Below are 15,584 nucleotides of genomic sequence, written 5' to 3'. Positions count from 1 at the left end.
TCGGGCCCCCCGCCCAGCCCGGCCCCGTTGCCTGCCTCAGTTTCCCCGTCCCGCCCCTCGCGCCCCCGCCGGGGTCCCGGCACACCCCGCGGCCCGGCCCAGCCCTGCCGGGGGCTGCTCCCCGCCGAACCCCCGCCGGGGAAAGGCGATGGGCTCTCGCCCCGGGACGAGCCCCCGAGCGCAGCAGCGGTGACATTTTACCGCCGGGCTTTCACCCCCCTGCGAGTCGCCGGGCTCTAAATTCCGAGGTAATGAGGATTAGATGAGCTTCTGGAATTAGCCGTGCCCCCCGGTTAATGAAGCCGGCAGCGCTCTGATTTATGACAACTAGCTGAAGGGAATAAAAGCCGTTTCCCCAGCTCAGCGACCAGCTGCCAAACCGTGCGATGCTGGATGGGGGGACCCTGCTCCGGCCACCGCAGCCTGAGGCGTCCTGCCCCTGCGAGGGTCCGGCCGTGACGGCCCAGGGTGGCCCCGCCAGCTGTGGTGGCCGCAGGGTGCCCGCGGGCAGGGATACAGGTCCCGGCACACACGGACGGGTCCGGCTGGGAGCACCCAGCCACGCTGTGGGCAGGAGGCGGCACGGTCTGGGCCGTGTGTCTGGGCGGCATCGCTCACTCCACGTCTGGCTGGCCCGGGGTGTTGATGTGCTGCCGCCTGCCAGGGACCGCGGTGTGGCCCGGGGGCTCCCAGGAACATCAGCGGGGTCCTCTCGGTTATGCTAAGCCTGGTCCCTGTGGTTTGATTTATGGAGTCCGCTCTGCACCAGCGGCGTCAACAGAGCCACGCCAGACGAGGCGAGGAGTAAATCGGGCGCAAGGGGCTCAGTGCTGGCAGCCTCTGCTGCCTTCCCCTTCCCGTCCTCCCACAGTGGTGCTGGGGACCCTTCGGCCACGCGCAGACCGTGGCCGTGCTTGTGAATCACGGGAGAGAAGCCCCAGCTGAGGGGTCCCCTCATGTAGAGGAGATCTGCAGAGCTCCCAGTGTCTCCCCATGCACCAAAGCCCCTTCCTGGAGGAGCAACAGGCACCCATCGCCCAAGAGTGACCCAAAAAGCCTCCACCAGAGCCAGGAGACAACCCTGTCCTGCCAAATCCCAGCCCTGTGCCACTCCACCACTCTCTTTCCTAAGCCTGAGATGATGATAATTCCCAGCATGGCATCTGCGTCGCGGTGCCGGGGCTGTGCCTGCGCCAGACCCCATCACAGTGCCGAGGCGCTTGACTGCAGCCGGCTGCTTCCCAGGGAAGTGCCTGCGGTACCTCCCTTTCATCTCCTGCCTGGCAGCAGATTAAAATTTCATCACTTCAGCAGCGGAGAAGGTGCTGGGGAGGAGCAGAAGCCCCGGGCTGGTGGGGGGGACTCAGCCCTTCGCTGGAGCAGCCTGCGCTGAGCTCGGTGCCCACTGCAAATCCAGCCGTGTGTGGCTGGGCTGGGTGAGCCCAGCTGATGGAGCCGGGATTTGGGCACAGCCATGCAGGGGTGGCTGCAGGCCGGGCTCCTGCTTCCCCTGGGCCTTCCCTCACCGGAGCACGAGGCTGGGCAGAGACTCCATTGCGTGCTGGGCTCCCGCTGGTTCTCCCCCCATGGACTGCGCACCCAGAGCAGGACCGCGAGCCCTCAGCTCCGAGGCAGATGCAGCCGAAATGGCTCCCTCAGAAACGCAAAGCGGAGGTCGCAGCAGGCTGTGTCTCCACGCTGCCGGCAGCAGCGTTTCCCTGCCTCTGCGCAGGGAGCCCCAAATCCCCCCGGCAGCTGTGAGATGGAGGGATTGTCACACAAAACCAGTAACTCCCTGCAGCCAGACTGCCCCGTTGGCCCAAGGAAGGTGCCGTCTGGGCTGGACCCTGTGAGGCGACAGCGAGCCGAGGCCAGGCCCCAGCAAGCAGGACGGCCGACGTTTTGCCCCAGCTGCTCCTGACAGATGTGAGAGGGCTGGTCCGCATCACCCCACTACTTCCCAGGCTCCCACAAGAAGATTTTCCCTGGCTTTTCCTTTCCCCCTTTTCAAATAAAAGGGACATGTTTGCTCTTTTCCAGCCCCATGACTTCTGCTGCCCTTGGCAGATTCCCCGGGACATCGCCATGGCACTGAGGTCCTCTCCCGGGGTCAGGTCCCAGCTGCCTCCGGGTGCACGGGGCAGCCCATGCTGCGCTCATCCCTTCCCTGTCCCCTCTACCTTCCCACCACTGGGCAAGGCCTTTCGGGGTGTCCTGGCTCCCCCCAGTTCCCTCTGGGCTCCGGTTGCCTCCTGGTGCGGAGCGTCCTCCACCTCCCCAGCCCCTACCGGCGCGTCACTATTCAAGTCACGCAATGCCCATCACACGTCCCCAGCGTGCCAATTAAATCACAGCTCTAATTACGTGCTTAGGCTCGCCAGTCGCTCCTCGCATCACCAGACGGACACCTGGGAGGCCACCAGCCGTCCCCCTCCTCACATCCAGTCCCCATCCTGTCCCACCTCACCCTAAATATGCTGGGCCAGGCGCGGGCGGGGGCCGAGCACTGAGACCACGTCCCCGTGACACAGAAAACGGTCCCTGAGTCAGCGCTGAGGGGTTAAGGCCGTTTGCAAGGGGCCCTTTTTGGCCCGGGCTGCCTCCCATGAGAGAAATGGATGTGGTGCGTGGTGATGTTCCTGTTGTTCCCCAGCGGGACGGTCCCAGCCCTGGGGTCCCCAGGGGACGATGGTGGGACAGAGGGGTGTTGGCAGATCCGGGGGACCCTGTGCTGCTGCTCCCTAGCCCTGCCACCCCCCCGAGCCACAGTCGTGCCCCAGGAGCAGCGTGGTCACCCCGAACCATCGCCTGCACCTCCCTGCAGCACCCTGAGCCCTCGAGGTGAAGGCACCCTGCACCCCATCGCAGAGCACACCCGGCAGCGCATCACCTGCGTGGCCACTCACCTGGCTCTGCCCCCCCCTCCCCGGCTCCCAGGGGCTCCTGCCTGGTGTGTCGGGGGGACCCTGTGCCCTGGGGGGACCCTGCACGTCGGAGGGGACACACGCAAAGGGGAGAGCTGCACGGGGGGCTGCACAGGGTGCTGGGTGCTGCAGGGGGGTGCCAGGGTGCGGTGCTGGGCAGACGGAGCTGTGCAGGGTGCTGTGCAGTGCAGGGGGGTGCTGTGCAGGATGCTGCGGGGTTCAGGGGATGCTCTCTGGATGCAGGGGGTGACGCAGGGTGCAAGGGGGTGCTGCGGGATGCAGGGGGTGCCGGGCTGGCCGGGTGCTGCCGAAGGCCGCTGCTGCCACCTGCCGACACCCCGCGGCGGGACCGGCCCCGCGCAGCGCCGGGGGACCCCAGCCGGGACCCCCCCCACCAGTCCCTCCGGTCGCCCCGGGAGGGGATCCCCCAACACCCCGGCCCCACGCCCAGACGCGTCCCGCGGGGTCCTGCCGCAGGGGGCTGGGGTCCGGCGGGGATGGCCGCAGGGGGAGCGTGCCCCCCCCCCCCCCCCCGGCTCGGACCCCTCGTCCCCCGGCTCGGAGCCCCCCGCCCAGGACCCCCCGGGCCCGCTCTCCCGGCTGCCTCTGCCCCCCGGGTCCCCGTGGCTCCTCGGTCACCCCGTGAGATGGGGAGAGATGCCACGAGGGGGAGCCCCGGGCTCGCGCGTGGCGGTGGCACTGGTGACACTGGCGGCACTGGCGGCACTGGTGGCACTGGTGGCACTGGTGGCACTGGTGGCACTGGCTGCACTGGTGGCACTGGTGGCACTGGTGGCACTGGGCTGTACTGGTGGCACTGGTGGGATTGGAGGCACTGGCGGCACTGGCTGCACTGGTGGCACTGGTGGCACTGGTGGGACTGGAGGCACTGGGCTGTACTGGTGGCACTGGTGGCACTGGTGGGACTGGAGGTACTGGCGGCACTGGCTGCACTGGCGGCACTGGCAGCACTGGTGGGACTGGAGGCACTGGGCTGTACTGGTGGCACTGGTGGGACTGGAGGTACTGGCAGCACTGGCGGCACTGGCGGCACTGGTGGCAGCGGCGATGGCGTTTAACCCCTGCGGGGGGGACAAGGGCCAAGGCTGAGTCCAGACCCCTCTGGGTGCCCAGACCCCCCCCATCTCACCTATTTCTGCATCAACGGGGCCGTCACCTCCCCGGTGTCACCTCTGAAACCCTCGAGCCCCATGGGGGGGACACAGCAGGGACGTGCTGCAGCCCCCCAGCAAATCCTGGTTTGGATTTGCTCAGCCATCCCTGCCAGCGGCCCCAGCACCCGGGCAGGATGAGCTGGGGCAGACCCTGGCCCTGGGCTGTCCCCACCACGATTCGGGGAGCCCTGCAACCCTCCAGGCATGGTGACAAACTGCCTCCATGGCGGGGAAACCCTTTGAGGTTTTGTGCCTCTGCAGACGCTGCCGGGGAAGGTGGCACAGAAAACTGGGCACCAAGATGCCCACAGCACACGTCCCCTCCCGACCCTGCTGCAGCCACCCCCTGCATGGCCATTTATACAACTGAGGACCCATTTGTACCCGAACTGCCCCAAAACACGTCCCAGCTCCGTGTCACGGCACAGCTGGACACACGTGTCCAGGTGCCAACACCCGTGTGCCCCACGGGGACCAGGCCACGTGTCCCCAAGAGCCCCGACCTTGGCTGGCCGAGCAAGGTGAGCTCTACGTGCTTCAGGGCAGCAGCGTGGGCATCGCAGGGACACGGGGACGTGGGGACGTGGGATGAAGCCGCGCAGTTATGAAACGTCCCTGCACCCCCGCGGTGCTAAGTCAAGGTTTAGCGGGCGAGCGGCTCCTGATCCAGATGAGATCGGGCATCACAAAGGGCTTTGTATTCCAGGAAGCCTATTAGAGATTTAAATTATACAAATGGGCTTTTTAGTAAAGATCCTCATTATCTGGGCATTTGCTTTTAATCCTCGGCTATTCCCGCAGCCCCTGCCCCACGCCCCCGCCACGGCTCTGCTTACCTTCACTGTGTCCTCCGCAGGGCCGTGCCTGGCGTGGGGACGGGGACAAGCTCTGGGGTCAGTGTGGGCCCCCAGAGAGGGGTCTGCAGGGTAACGGGAAGACCCTGGTGGGGTTTTCTGGTACAGCCAGGGGCTGAGCCCCTCTTGCTTTGCCCTTTCCCCTCCCAGTACCCCGCCAGGCTACGGGGACGGTCACGGGGATGGTGCCTGTTTGTCTGCCGGGCACTGACCCTCCTTAGGGCACGATCCCGGGGCACCCACAGCCACCCCGGCCATGCCTGGGCTCCGCCACACGTGAGGATGTTCCTGCCGGCACGTGGGGCTGGCGAGGCCGGGGCGGCCGATGCTGGAGCCCAAATCACCAAAGCCCCTGAACGTCCCGCCATCGTGTGCCGAGCCCCGGGCACCTCGAGCACCACCGAGCCCTGCCAGCTCGGGGATGGCAGCCGGGGCCGCGCCAGAGCTGACACCAACACACGCTGCCCTGCTTGCATGCGTTTGTGCGGAGCTGTGCACACTCCCTCTCCCCAGACACGGCTGCCCTGTGTGCCCGGGCACAGGGACACGCTCGGTGGGGTGTGTGTCACCCCCGGGGCAGGGCACGGGGTCCCACCTGCAGCCCCATCCCACCCTCCCTGCTGCAGAGAAGCCTCAGGGGCTTCATGGCTGCTATGGCAACGCAGGAAATTCCTGCAGAAATCCCCCTGAAGAGGAGAAGGAGAACAAGAAGGCGACGGAGGAGGAAGAGGAGGGGGAATCTCCCAGCCAGGGTATCACCAACACCTCACGTTTCTCCTCACCGGCAGTGGGGAAGACGTCGCAGCGGCGCCCGCGGCCATTTCAGCATCCTCCTGGCAGCATCTCTGCTGGGGGCTTGGCCACAAGGCTGGGGCCAGCGGGAGCCAGCCCTGAGCCAGCCCTGCTCCCTGCCCTGGCTGTTTTGGGGCTCTGGCACCCCCAGGGAATGGTTCTGCTCCCCCCCACACACAGCTGAGCCCCCAAACCAGCCAACAGGAGCATGAGTCGGTGTGCCCAGCACTGCTGCAAGGAACAAGGGGCGATGGAGGGGGCTGTGAGCTGAAAAACCCCGAGGCTTTGGGGTGGCAGGGATGAGGAGCCAGAGGGGATGGGCTGGGGGTCATTCACCCCCAACCCCAGGGACCCTGGAAATCACTTGGTGTTCGATGGCAGAGTACGGCTCTGCCCGCGCCCCATATTATCCTCTCTCCCTCCTGCAATCCATTCCAGCGCAGGGGATTAGGTGGGTTTAGGGCCGGGGTTGAGTCGGAAATGGGATGCTTTCAAATCAGCCTGCGTCAGTTGTGCCCTCTGTCACTCATGCAGAGGGGGATTAAAATAGATATGAAGCTTATCAGAGGGGAAATGGCACCCCCACCATCGAGGGGTCCCGGCCCTTCCTCCCAGCATCGCCAACAGCACCTCTGCGTGTGGGGGCATTGCCCAGCGCAGGGGGTGCCTGGCTCCAGCCCCCCGGGATGCCTTCAGCCCTGAGAGCACAAATGTCTCCCTTTCTGCTCACACCAGGGCCCCAGTTCCAGTCCCCATCCCATACCCCTCTCCAAACATCTTTCCTACATGGGATGGGGGGGAGACACCACCGCAGCAGCTCTCATCGCCAGTTCCCTTGTTTCCAGCCCAGTCCCATTCCCAAAACACCCCTTGGGGTTGATGCCTGGACCCCTGCCTGGACCCCACGGAGGGTTCCTGGCCCCGTGGAGCCGCCAGACCCTTGATCAGGCTGGGGGATGGACACAGCTGCTGCGATGTGGAGGGTGAGAAGGAATTGATGGGGAGACGGCAGCGCTGAGGAGGAGGCTCAGCACCAAAAGGTGCAGGTGAAGGGCAGGAGGGAGCCTGTGCAGGGCTCTGGTCCTCCAGTCCCCCAGCAACAGGCAGGGGCATGGTGCCTCCATGGGGCTATTAATAAAGGGGAAAAAACCCACAATGAGAGACCAATATTGCCTTTATTAGTAATAACTGCTTGCTCCTGAGGTACAGCGAGGTCCCTGTGGTCCTCTCGGGCCAGCACCACGGGCTGGGTCCCTGCACCGGCCTGGCAACGGTTCAGGCAAGTGCTGGCCATTGGTGCTCCAAAATGTGCCTGGGGATTTCGGCCACTTTATCAGGGCCGGTTCCCATCTCCTGCCCTGCTCCAGGTTGGTGTTTTAGGCCTGGAGGTGCCAGCTCTCCCTCGACAGACACCTGCAGCCTCTCAGCCTCACTGATCTCAGTGCCCAGGAGATTTTGGGATGAATTAGCCCCGTCCTGGGTCTCTCAAGTGGTCCTTCCTCCCAGCAACATGTTCCACAGCAGCCACCCCAGTCCCTTCCCTGTTCTCCCCAGACCTGCGATGGGGCTGTGGGTTTAATCACTTTATGCGTGTTTATTTGTGTAATTCGGAGGAGAGTGCCTCTTCCTCCCATCTGCCCCTGCCATCTGCTCCCTGTGGCATTGCTGAGCAGTCCCGGGCTTTGCAAATGGATGGAGCTGGTGCAGGAACGCAGGAAAACCTGCCGGGAATGGCACCTCCTTGTAGCGAGCACCTGCCTCCACCGGAGCCTTTTCCCGGTGCTTGAGGCAGCTGTCACAAGCCGCTTTGCTCCAGTCCTGGATGCTGCGATGCCGCATCACATCAGTCCCCAGCTGTGTTCTGGGGACACTCAACCCAAAATGTCCCCTTCCAGCCCCCAAACACCCGGCTTGGCACCTTGGGCCAGCGCAAAGGTGATGGCTAAGCCTGTGTCCGGGAGCTGGGGATGCCCGAGGGGTGCATGGGGGGATCCCTGCAGCCCCTGGCTCGCTCTGCCCCTGCGGGGACCACCCCGGCCGGTGTCCTGGGGCAGCGGCTCTTTGTGAGGGGGCGGGATGGGGCCAGGCAGGTGTGATGGCAGGGGTGGCACATGGACACAGTGGTCCCCCCCACCTCATGGCACCCCACAGAAAGAAGGGACAAGTGACATCTATGACAGAGTCCTTGAAGGGCACGTCGTGTCTGCGGGGGTCTGCAGGCAGCCCGAGACCCTGCCTCCTGGATGGAGATGGCCGCAGCCGCCTCGCCTGCCTGGTGTGCCAATGTAGCAACGCTGGCGTGCTCCCAGTGCTCCCAGTGCTCCCAGAGCCGCCCCAGCCCTTGCCAGTGAAATAGGGGTCTCCCAGCTTTGGGGGGACCAGGGGCTGCACCCCGAGCCCCACGGCAGGGAGCTGTGTGGGGCAGTGTCCCGGGGGGGATGGGGGTGTGTGCGTGGGGCCTCGGGGCGGGTGGGGAATCCTGGGGGGGCTGCTGCCGGTGCACCCGGTGCCCCCCCCGCAGCCAGTGCCCCCCGGTGCCGGTGCCCCCCCCCCCGCAGCCCGGCGCTGCGGCGGGCACTACCGGCGGGCGCTCCCGGGCTGCGTTGGCGCACGGCGGCGGCGGCGGCAGCTCGTCCCCGGGCAGGTAGGAGGCGGCGGGGACGGGAGGACCCGGGGGGGCCACCGGGGGGACACTGGGGGACCGGGGAGACCCGGGCACCGGCACGGACCCAGCCCGCGGGCACGTCCCTTCCCGCCGGCGGCTGCAGAGCCCCCCCCCGCCCCGCCGCATCTTGCGGGGGTGCCCTGTGCCCCCCCCCGCCCCGCCGCATCTTACGGGGGTGCCTGGTAATCCCCCCCCCCGGGGATCTTTCCTTGGGTGTGTCCCCGGCGACCCTCCTCTCTCCGGGGGTGCCTGGTTTGGGGGAAATCCCCTGTAACCCTCCCCCCCGGGACCGTCTTCCCTGGGGGTGCCCAACCACCCTTCCGGAGGTGCCCTCTTTGGGGGGGGGGCGCACTGCAAACCCCTCTCGGGGCGCTGAGCCCCCCGCGGGCTCCCCTTCCAGCGGCCGGAGCTGCCCTGGGCAGTGGGGAGGGGGCACAGCCTCCCGGGCAGCGGGGCTGGGGGTCGTGCCAGCCCTGGGGGGCCCCGGCTGGGGACCCCTGAATGGTGTGGGGACACACAGATCCTCCCTTGGGCTGCTGGAGCTGTGGGGAGGGGTGATGGAGAGACACTGTGGGGTCCCAGCCCCCTGTAACTGGGGAGTGCAGCCCTACTGGGCTGCTCCTCTTGGGGAGTCCTGTTCGCCCCGCAACCCCAAAGGATGGGGGCTTTGCAGGTGCTGGGGCCCCTCCCTACTTTGGGCAAGACAGAGGGTGCTCCAGGCACTGAAGCCCCCCACGCACTGATGAAGCCCCCCGAGCCCATCCTCTCCCCACACAGGGGTCACAACACAACCTGGGGTGGGGGCAGCAGGTTAAGGTCCCCCCCAGATCTCCCAGCGTGGGGACCTGGGGTGTGTAGCCAGATGCTGCGCACCCACCCTGACCTCCTCCCGGCCCCTCTGCGCTCCTCAGGGGTGGTCCCGGCGGGATGGGGTGCGCTGGATCCCCCAGGCGTGTGGGCACCCTGAAGCGAGGAGCGGGGGGACCCTGAGCGGGCACCTGCAGCCCCCGGCCCTCCCCGGGGCTCCAGTGCCAGCCGGAGGCATCAAATATTAACGGCGGCAGCGGAGGAGCTGAAAATAACCCTCCCTCCAAGGGAGCTGACCCAGATCCCGCCAGCCCCAAAGCCGGGCTGGACCCAGAGCCCCAGCCAGCCCACCGCCGGGGCTGAATCCGGCCCCTTCCCCTCCTCCAGGCTGCTCTGCCCTCCTGATGCCAGCTGTGCAGCGCCTATATATTATGCAAATGAGCTATAAGGACTTATTATGCAAATGCAAGGGGGCTGGCGCTGCCCAGCACTGGGTGGTCCCCGGGGCTGGCCCTGACGGCTCAGAGAGGACGGCGGGGATGGAGGGGGCTGCATCAGCGTCCGCGTCCGCCTGGGTGTCCGGGGGCTGCCAGGGAGCGCTGCCCCATCCCTCTCCCCTCCTGTAGCGCAGAGGGACCCCCCCGAGCCGGGCCAGGCGCCTCTCTCACTGCAGCACTCGTCCCCCGGGACGGCCGGCGTGTCCCAGCGGCATGGGGAAGCAGAACAGCAAACTGCGCCCTGAGATGCTCCAGGACCTGCGGGAAAACACCGAGTTCTCCGACCTGGAGCTGCAGGGCTGGTACAAGGGCTTCTTGAAGGACTGTCCCTCGGGCATCCTCAACGTGGAGGAGTTCAAGAAGATCTACGCCAACTTCTTCCCCTACGGTGACGCCTCCAAGTTCGCCGAGCACGTCTTCCGCACCTTTGACACCAACGGCGACGGCACCATCGACTTCCGAGAGTTCATCATCGCGCTGAGCGTCACCTCCCGCGGGAAGCTGGAGCAGAAGCTCATGTGGGCCTTCAGCATGTACGACCTGGATGGCAACGGCTACATCAGTCGGGAGGAGATGCTGGAGATCGTGCAGGTACCGGGCCCCCTCATCCCTCTGCAGCTCCTAGCGTGTGATCCTGCGTGTCACCCTGGCATGACGGTGGCCGTCCCCTCCCAGGATGCAGGCAGGCCGGGGACGTGCAGCCCGCGTTACCCCCGGCACAGAGCTTGACAGTGCCTGGGATGGAGCCTATTGCTGTCTGCAGAGCCGCTCGCTGAGCTCTGCGGCTGCAGGGATCTACCCCAGGGCATCCCCTGGTCCTTCCCCATCCTGGGCACATCCCTTTGACACCCCGTCCCGGGACTCTTCCTGCTGGCCCCGCTCACCGTGCTCCTGGGGAGGGCTGGGTGGATGCAGCCCTGAGCACCCCGGGGGCAGAGGGACGTGCGGCCAGAGGATGCAGCCATGGACAGGAGATGCTCTCCTTGCCCAGACCCCAGCCCGGCGGCATCGGCATCAGAAGGTGACTTGTGAGGCCATTGCGGTGACATCTCGGTGGGCATCTCCTCCCTGCAGGAGCAGCTCCCATCTGCCTCCCGCAGCCGGGTTGTTTCCCTGGGGCTGCCGCTTGCATCGTCCCCGGCTGCTGGGAGCTAAAGCTCCCTATAGCCTGATCGCATGGGGAGGGTGTTAAACGCCAGCCCCATTCCCAGGGCAGCGAAGCCCAGAGCTCAGTCCCCTGTCTCAGGTGGGCAGTGGCAGGCACCCACCTTGCACCCACCCTCATCCCTGTCTCCCTCTCCCAGGCCATCTACAAAATGGTCTCCTCCGTGATGAACATGCCCGAAGATGAATCGACTCCGGAGAAAAGAACGGAAAAAATCTTCCGACAGATGGATACTAATAATGATGGTAAATGAGAGGAGATGGAGGGGATTAAGGGAAAGGTCTCATGGCTAAATCCAGGGGTCTTAGAAGGAGCCGCACACGCGCTGATTAAATGGCTCGCATCCGCTGGGGTGGCCAGGGGGAGCTCCGGCAGCCAGAGGGGCTCACTGTGCTCCCACAGCCCAGGGAGAGGACCCCAGGGTGCTTGCGGCAGGCGGGTGGGTGTCCGCGGTGCTGGGAGGTCTCTGGTTCCATGCATGCACCCGGGTTGGGGTGGTGGCCGCTGGGCTGAGCCGTGTCCCCCCCACAGGCAAGCTCTCGCTGGAGGAGTTCATCAAAGGTGCCAAGAGCGACCCGTCCATCGTGCGCCTGCTGCAGTGCGACCCCAGCGGCGCCGCGCAGCTCTGAGCCCCGTGAACCCCCGCAGACCCCCACAGTCCCCATGGCTCCCACGGCTCCCCACGGCTCCACACCACCCCCCGACCCTGCAGCCGGCCACTGCCACTGTCCCCTGCCCAGGCTCTGCGGTCCCCGCTGCCGGCCCCCCACGGCCCCTTGCGGGGAGAGAGCTGGAGCCCGGCTGGGGCAAGGGGGAGCCCAGGGGGGATGGTCCCCATCACCGGGGGGGGCTCCTGCCCTGGCTCAGCTGGGGGAAGGAGGACGGAGGCAGGGTCTGCCCCGAGTGAGGACAGTCCCCCCCCAGCACCGGGGGCTGGGAGCAGGAGGACAACCCAGCCCGGCAGGAAAGGCTGGCAGCGAAGCCACCGCTGCATCTCCGGCAGGCACGGACACACGGTCCAGGGGACGAAGACGCGGTGGCTTGGGGGCCCCCCAGCACCCCCACGCATGTACACACGGCCATGGGGCCAGGCCAGCCCCTTCCCCACAGCCCCACGGCCAGTGCACGGGTGGGGGTCACGGGGAGGGGCCGTGCTTCTGGTCTTTTAAAACCTGCAGAATAAAGTTTGTGTCAGTGCAGTCAGTGGTGGGAAAGGGACCATCGATGCCGAGGGGAAAGTTCCTCCCTGCAGGGTCCGGATCCAGCCTGGTCACTTCCCTCACTGCAACCCCAGGTGACCCGAGGCCATGGGGATGGGCTCATGTGTCTTGGCTGGTGGCGTCCAGGGGCCGTGTCCACCCGATAGCTGGGCGGGGGGGCAGCCGGGTCCTGTCACGGGGCTATGCAGGTGCTGGGACAGGGCAGGGCTGGCTGGGGCACATCCACGGGGTCGACCCTCGGGTGCCGCTCAGAGCCGGGCGGTTTCCGCACTGTCCAGCCTCAGCAAGCCCAGCCACTGCCCGGGGTCGGGGCTCTCCGCGGGAGCTGCCTGCAAGGAGACCTGCAAGCCAGAGAGACCACTGAGAGCAGGACCGGGGGGCCAAAAGCTTCAGGTCAGCAAATCCTACCCCTGTCCCGGAGCCCCCAAGCCCAGATGGGTCCGTCCCAGCCCCGCACGGATGCAGGTGAGTGCCGAGCCCGGGGACCAGGAGTCACCTTCCTTCGGAGCGCCCCACGGCAGCCGCGGCCGAGGTGGAGGAGATCGAGGGTGAGCAAGAGGCAGCGGATGCCGAAGACAATCTCCATTGAGTTGAGCAGGAGGGAGATGGCCCAGAGGGACAGCGTGGAGCTCTGCATGAAACAGGGCGTCAGGTCCTCGCACATCCCCCCCATCCCCAGTGCAGGTATCCGCAGCCCACTGGGGACTCACATAGACACGAGTGGGATCGAAGGGGCACTCGCGGGAGACCGGGGCGAGGGTGACATTGGCGACGGTGCAGGGGGTCAGCAGCACGCGGCCCTGGCTGCCCAGCGTCAGCCCGATGGCGACGGCCAGCCCCAGCAGGCAGGACAGGCAGCCCAGGCTGCTGCTGGTGCTCAGGGCGAAAACCGCCCATTTCTGCAGGAGGGGAGAGAAGAGGCAGCGTGGTGAACCAGGGTTGCGCACAGCCGCCCGTCCAGGCTCCCTGCCCGGGGACGGTCCCCGAGCGAGGGGACGTGGCGGCTGTGCGTGCTCCATGGGATGGCTGCAGCCTGATGGGTGCTGGGCGAGGCGCTGCGGGGCCCGGGGTGCTTACTAGGGCGGCGGGGGCGAGGTAGCGGGACAGCATGAGGGCGGCTGTTCCACAGGAGATGGTCTGTGAGGAAGCGCGGGGAGGTCAGCGACACACGGCACCCGCCTGCCCCGGGGACATCAGTCCCCTTTCCCTGTTGACATTGTCCCGGAAAGCTCATCCAGCCAATTCGGCATCGTGGGGGGCAATGCTCCATCGCCCCCAGCCTCCACCCAGTGACAAGTCCCTGGGCAATTAACCCCCCTAGTTTTGTGCTAGAAAGTCTTATTTAGAGCAGGGAAGGGGAGAAAGAGCAGTGCCCATCCTGCATCCTCCTGCTTCCCACCTCCCGCCCACCCTGCCCGCATCTGCATCCACCCCAGACGCACCCCATGCCCCGCCATACCCCCCCCGTACCCCCCATCCCGCACCCTGCGGTACCAGCAGCGCGGAGATGACGGAGGCGGCATTGGTGACGACGTACTGCAGGGAGATGGCGTCCCGGGGGGTGACCATGAAGCGGAGGACGGTGCCGTGGACGAAGGCGCCGGTGATGAAGTTGAGGTGCCCGATGATGAGGAGGATGAGGCCCGTTTTCATGAGGACCCTTTGGTGGCTGCCGGGATCGAGGTGGCCTGAGACAGAGGGGAGAGGAGGGCTGGGCGAGGAGGCTGCGCGGTGCAGGGTGCCCAGCACCCAGCCATCCCTCCTGCCCTCGCACCACGCTCAGCACAGGCACAGGGCATTTGGGGACAGCCCGGGGGACGTGCCCCGTGCTGGCGGGGGACGAGGCAGGAGGCGACGCGGTGGCAGCCGCCGGCAGCCCAGGTATGCAAACCACCGCTCCAACGGGCTCTCCTGGGGCCGGGGCAGCGGCGCAGGGCCAGCAGCCGTGGAGACAGGCGTCCGCGACGGGGCTGGGAAGGGCCGGGGCTGCCCGGAGCAATGAGGAAGCTCTGGGACAGCAGCTGCCCATAAATGACTGCTCCAGCGCTGGGGTTTGGCACCCGGCGCTTTGAGGGGTGACCGCAGCCGCAGCCAGGCTGTTCCCCCGTCGGGACCCACCCTGGGGCCACTCTCCTCGCGCACCCATCATCACCCAGGTGCTCAGCCCAGCTCCGTCCCTGACCCCATTCGAGCCCCTCAGTTCCCCTCCCTCCCTGCCTCAGTTTCCCCTGCAGGAGGGCAGTGCTGGAGCCGTGGGCAGGGCAGGGGCACCCTCCCATCACGATCACCGCACCAGCCCTGGACTTACCCACTTGACACATCTTCACCAGGCTGGGATGAGGCCATCAGAGTCCCTCAACACCCCTGGGACCTGCCCTGCCCTCAGCCCCCAGGCTGGCAGCCGGATCCATCGGGGTCCCCACGTGCTGGGCAGGACCAGGACTGGCCCCAGGACCAGCACCAGGACCAGGCCACCAGAGCTGCTCGCCTGCTGCACCCCACTGCTACTCCAATTCCTGTCGGACCAGCTCCGCGGCAGGAACAAAGGGATAACTCCACCTTCGTCTGCTTCCGCCAAGGGGAAGCACAGCCCTGTCCCCACCCGTGCTCCCCTTGCTGCTGAGCCGGCAGCCAGGCAGTGGCATGCTGTGCCATGCCGTGCCGATACGCCATGCCACACCGTGCCGATACGCCACGCCACACCGTGCCATGCCGTGCCAATACACCACGCCACACCGCCTCATCCCCTTCCCCATCCATCCCCACCTCCCCGGCACACTCGGGTTGGTCCGCCCTACAGCGATGGCAGCAGGTTGGGATCCAGCCGGACAGGTCCGAGGCCACAGGCTGAGGGTCTGGGAAGGGGCAGCCCCTCGGGGTGGGATGCTGCCAGACCACAGGGCAGAGACCAGCACCGTCAGGGACCAACCTGCAGAAAAGCAGAGGAGTCAGGGCTGGTGCCAACTTCCCAGAAGGTGACTCAGAGGAGCCGGTGTGGTGACAATCACCCCAGTAAAGCTTCCAGGGAAATTACTGATAGCAAGAGACTGAGTAAGAGGGGCTGGGGACAACGGCTTGCCGAGGTGGAGACCTCCCTCGCTCGTGGGAGAGGTGTGCTAAGCGATGCTCTCTGCAGCCATGAGGCACCAACAATTTCATTACAGGGACAGCGCTGCAGCCTTGGCTCCTGGGCTGGGGAAGGGCTCAAAGGCACTTGTCCCTAACATCCCGCCTGAGCCACCAGCCCAGATCCCTTACACGCGGCAGCGCTGGGACCTTGCCCAGCACAGTGTCAGCCCCCGTCCTTCCCCTCTTTTAACCTGTACACAGCCCTGCTGCACAGGGAGGGAGGAGAAGAGGGACCTCTCCCTGCTACAGCTTCAGAGCAAAGCAGGTCCAGCCTCTGCAGCCGTGTGGCACACACACCGTCCCCAGACCAAGGCTGTCACACCACGCTTTCTAGAGGCAGAAGAGGAGATGCCCCC

At 66.4% G+C, this 15,584-nt stretch overlaps 2 protein-coding genes across 3 annotated transcripts; one reads left to right on the top strand and one right to left on the bottom strand.

Moving 5' to 3' along the window:
• The first annotated feature begins 8,261 nt into the window (after nucleotides 1–8,261).
• HPCA (hippocalcin) lies at nucleotides 8,262–12,305 on the top strand. Of its 2 annotated transcripts, none has more exons than XM_054802425.1 (4): nucleotides 8,262–8,389; nucleotides 9,844–10,305; nucleotides 11,019–11,124; nucleotides 11,411–12,305. In XM_054802425.1, the coding sequence occupies exons 2-4, from the start codon at nucleotides 9,928–9,930 to the stop codon at nucleotides 11,506–11,508; spliced, it is 582 nt and encodes a 193-aa protein (XP_054658400.1). In that variant the 5' UTR covers nucleotides 8,262–8,389; nucleotides 9,844–9,927; the 3' UTR covers nucleotides 11,509–12,305. The 2 variants fall into 2 exon arrangements, with proteins under 2 accessions (XP_054658400.1, XP_054658401.1); XM_054802426.1 differs by having other exon boundaries at nucleotides 8,332–8,389; nucleotides 9,849–10,305.
• A 42-nt stretch (nucleotides 12,306–12,347) lies between these two features.
• On the bottom strand, nucleotides 12,348–14,579 carry TMEM54 (transmembrane protein 54). The gene is made up of 6 exons (XM_054802591.1): nucleotides 14,408–14,579; nucleotides 13,594–13,787; nucleotides 13,177–13,236; nucleotides 12,810–12,998; nucleotides 12,596–12,730; nucleotides 12,348–12,440 (listed from the first exon to the last, which is right to left on the bottom strand). The coding sequence occupies exons 1-6, from the start codon at nucleotides 14,418–14,420 to the stop codon at nucleotides 12,348–12,350; spliced, it is 684 nt and encodes a 227-aa protein (XP_054658566.1). The 5' UTR covers nucleotides 14,421–14,579.
• Nucleotides 14,580–15,584: the final 1,005 nt, after the last annotated feature.

The sequence above is a fragment of the Grus americana genome, chromosome 23, assembly GCF_028858705.1.
Source record: "Grus americana isolate bGruAme1 chromosome 23, bGruAme1.mat, whole genome shotgun sequence".
Taxonomy (NCBI): domain Eukaryota; kingdom Metazoa; phylum Chordata; class Aves; order Gruiformes; family Gruidae; genus Grus; species Grus americana.
The sequence above is the reverse complement of the archived record's forward strand: the minus strand, read 5'-3'. Positions and strand labels throughout refer to the sequence as shown.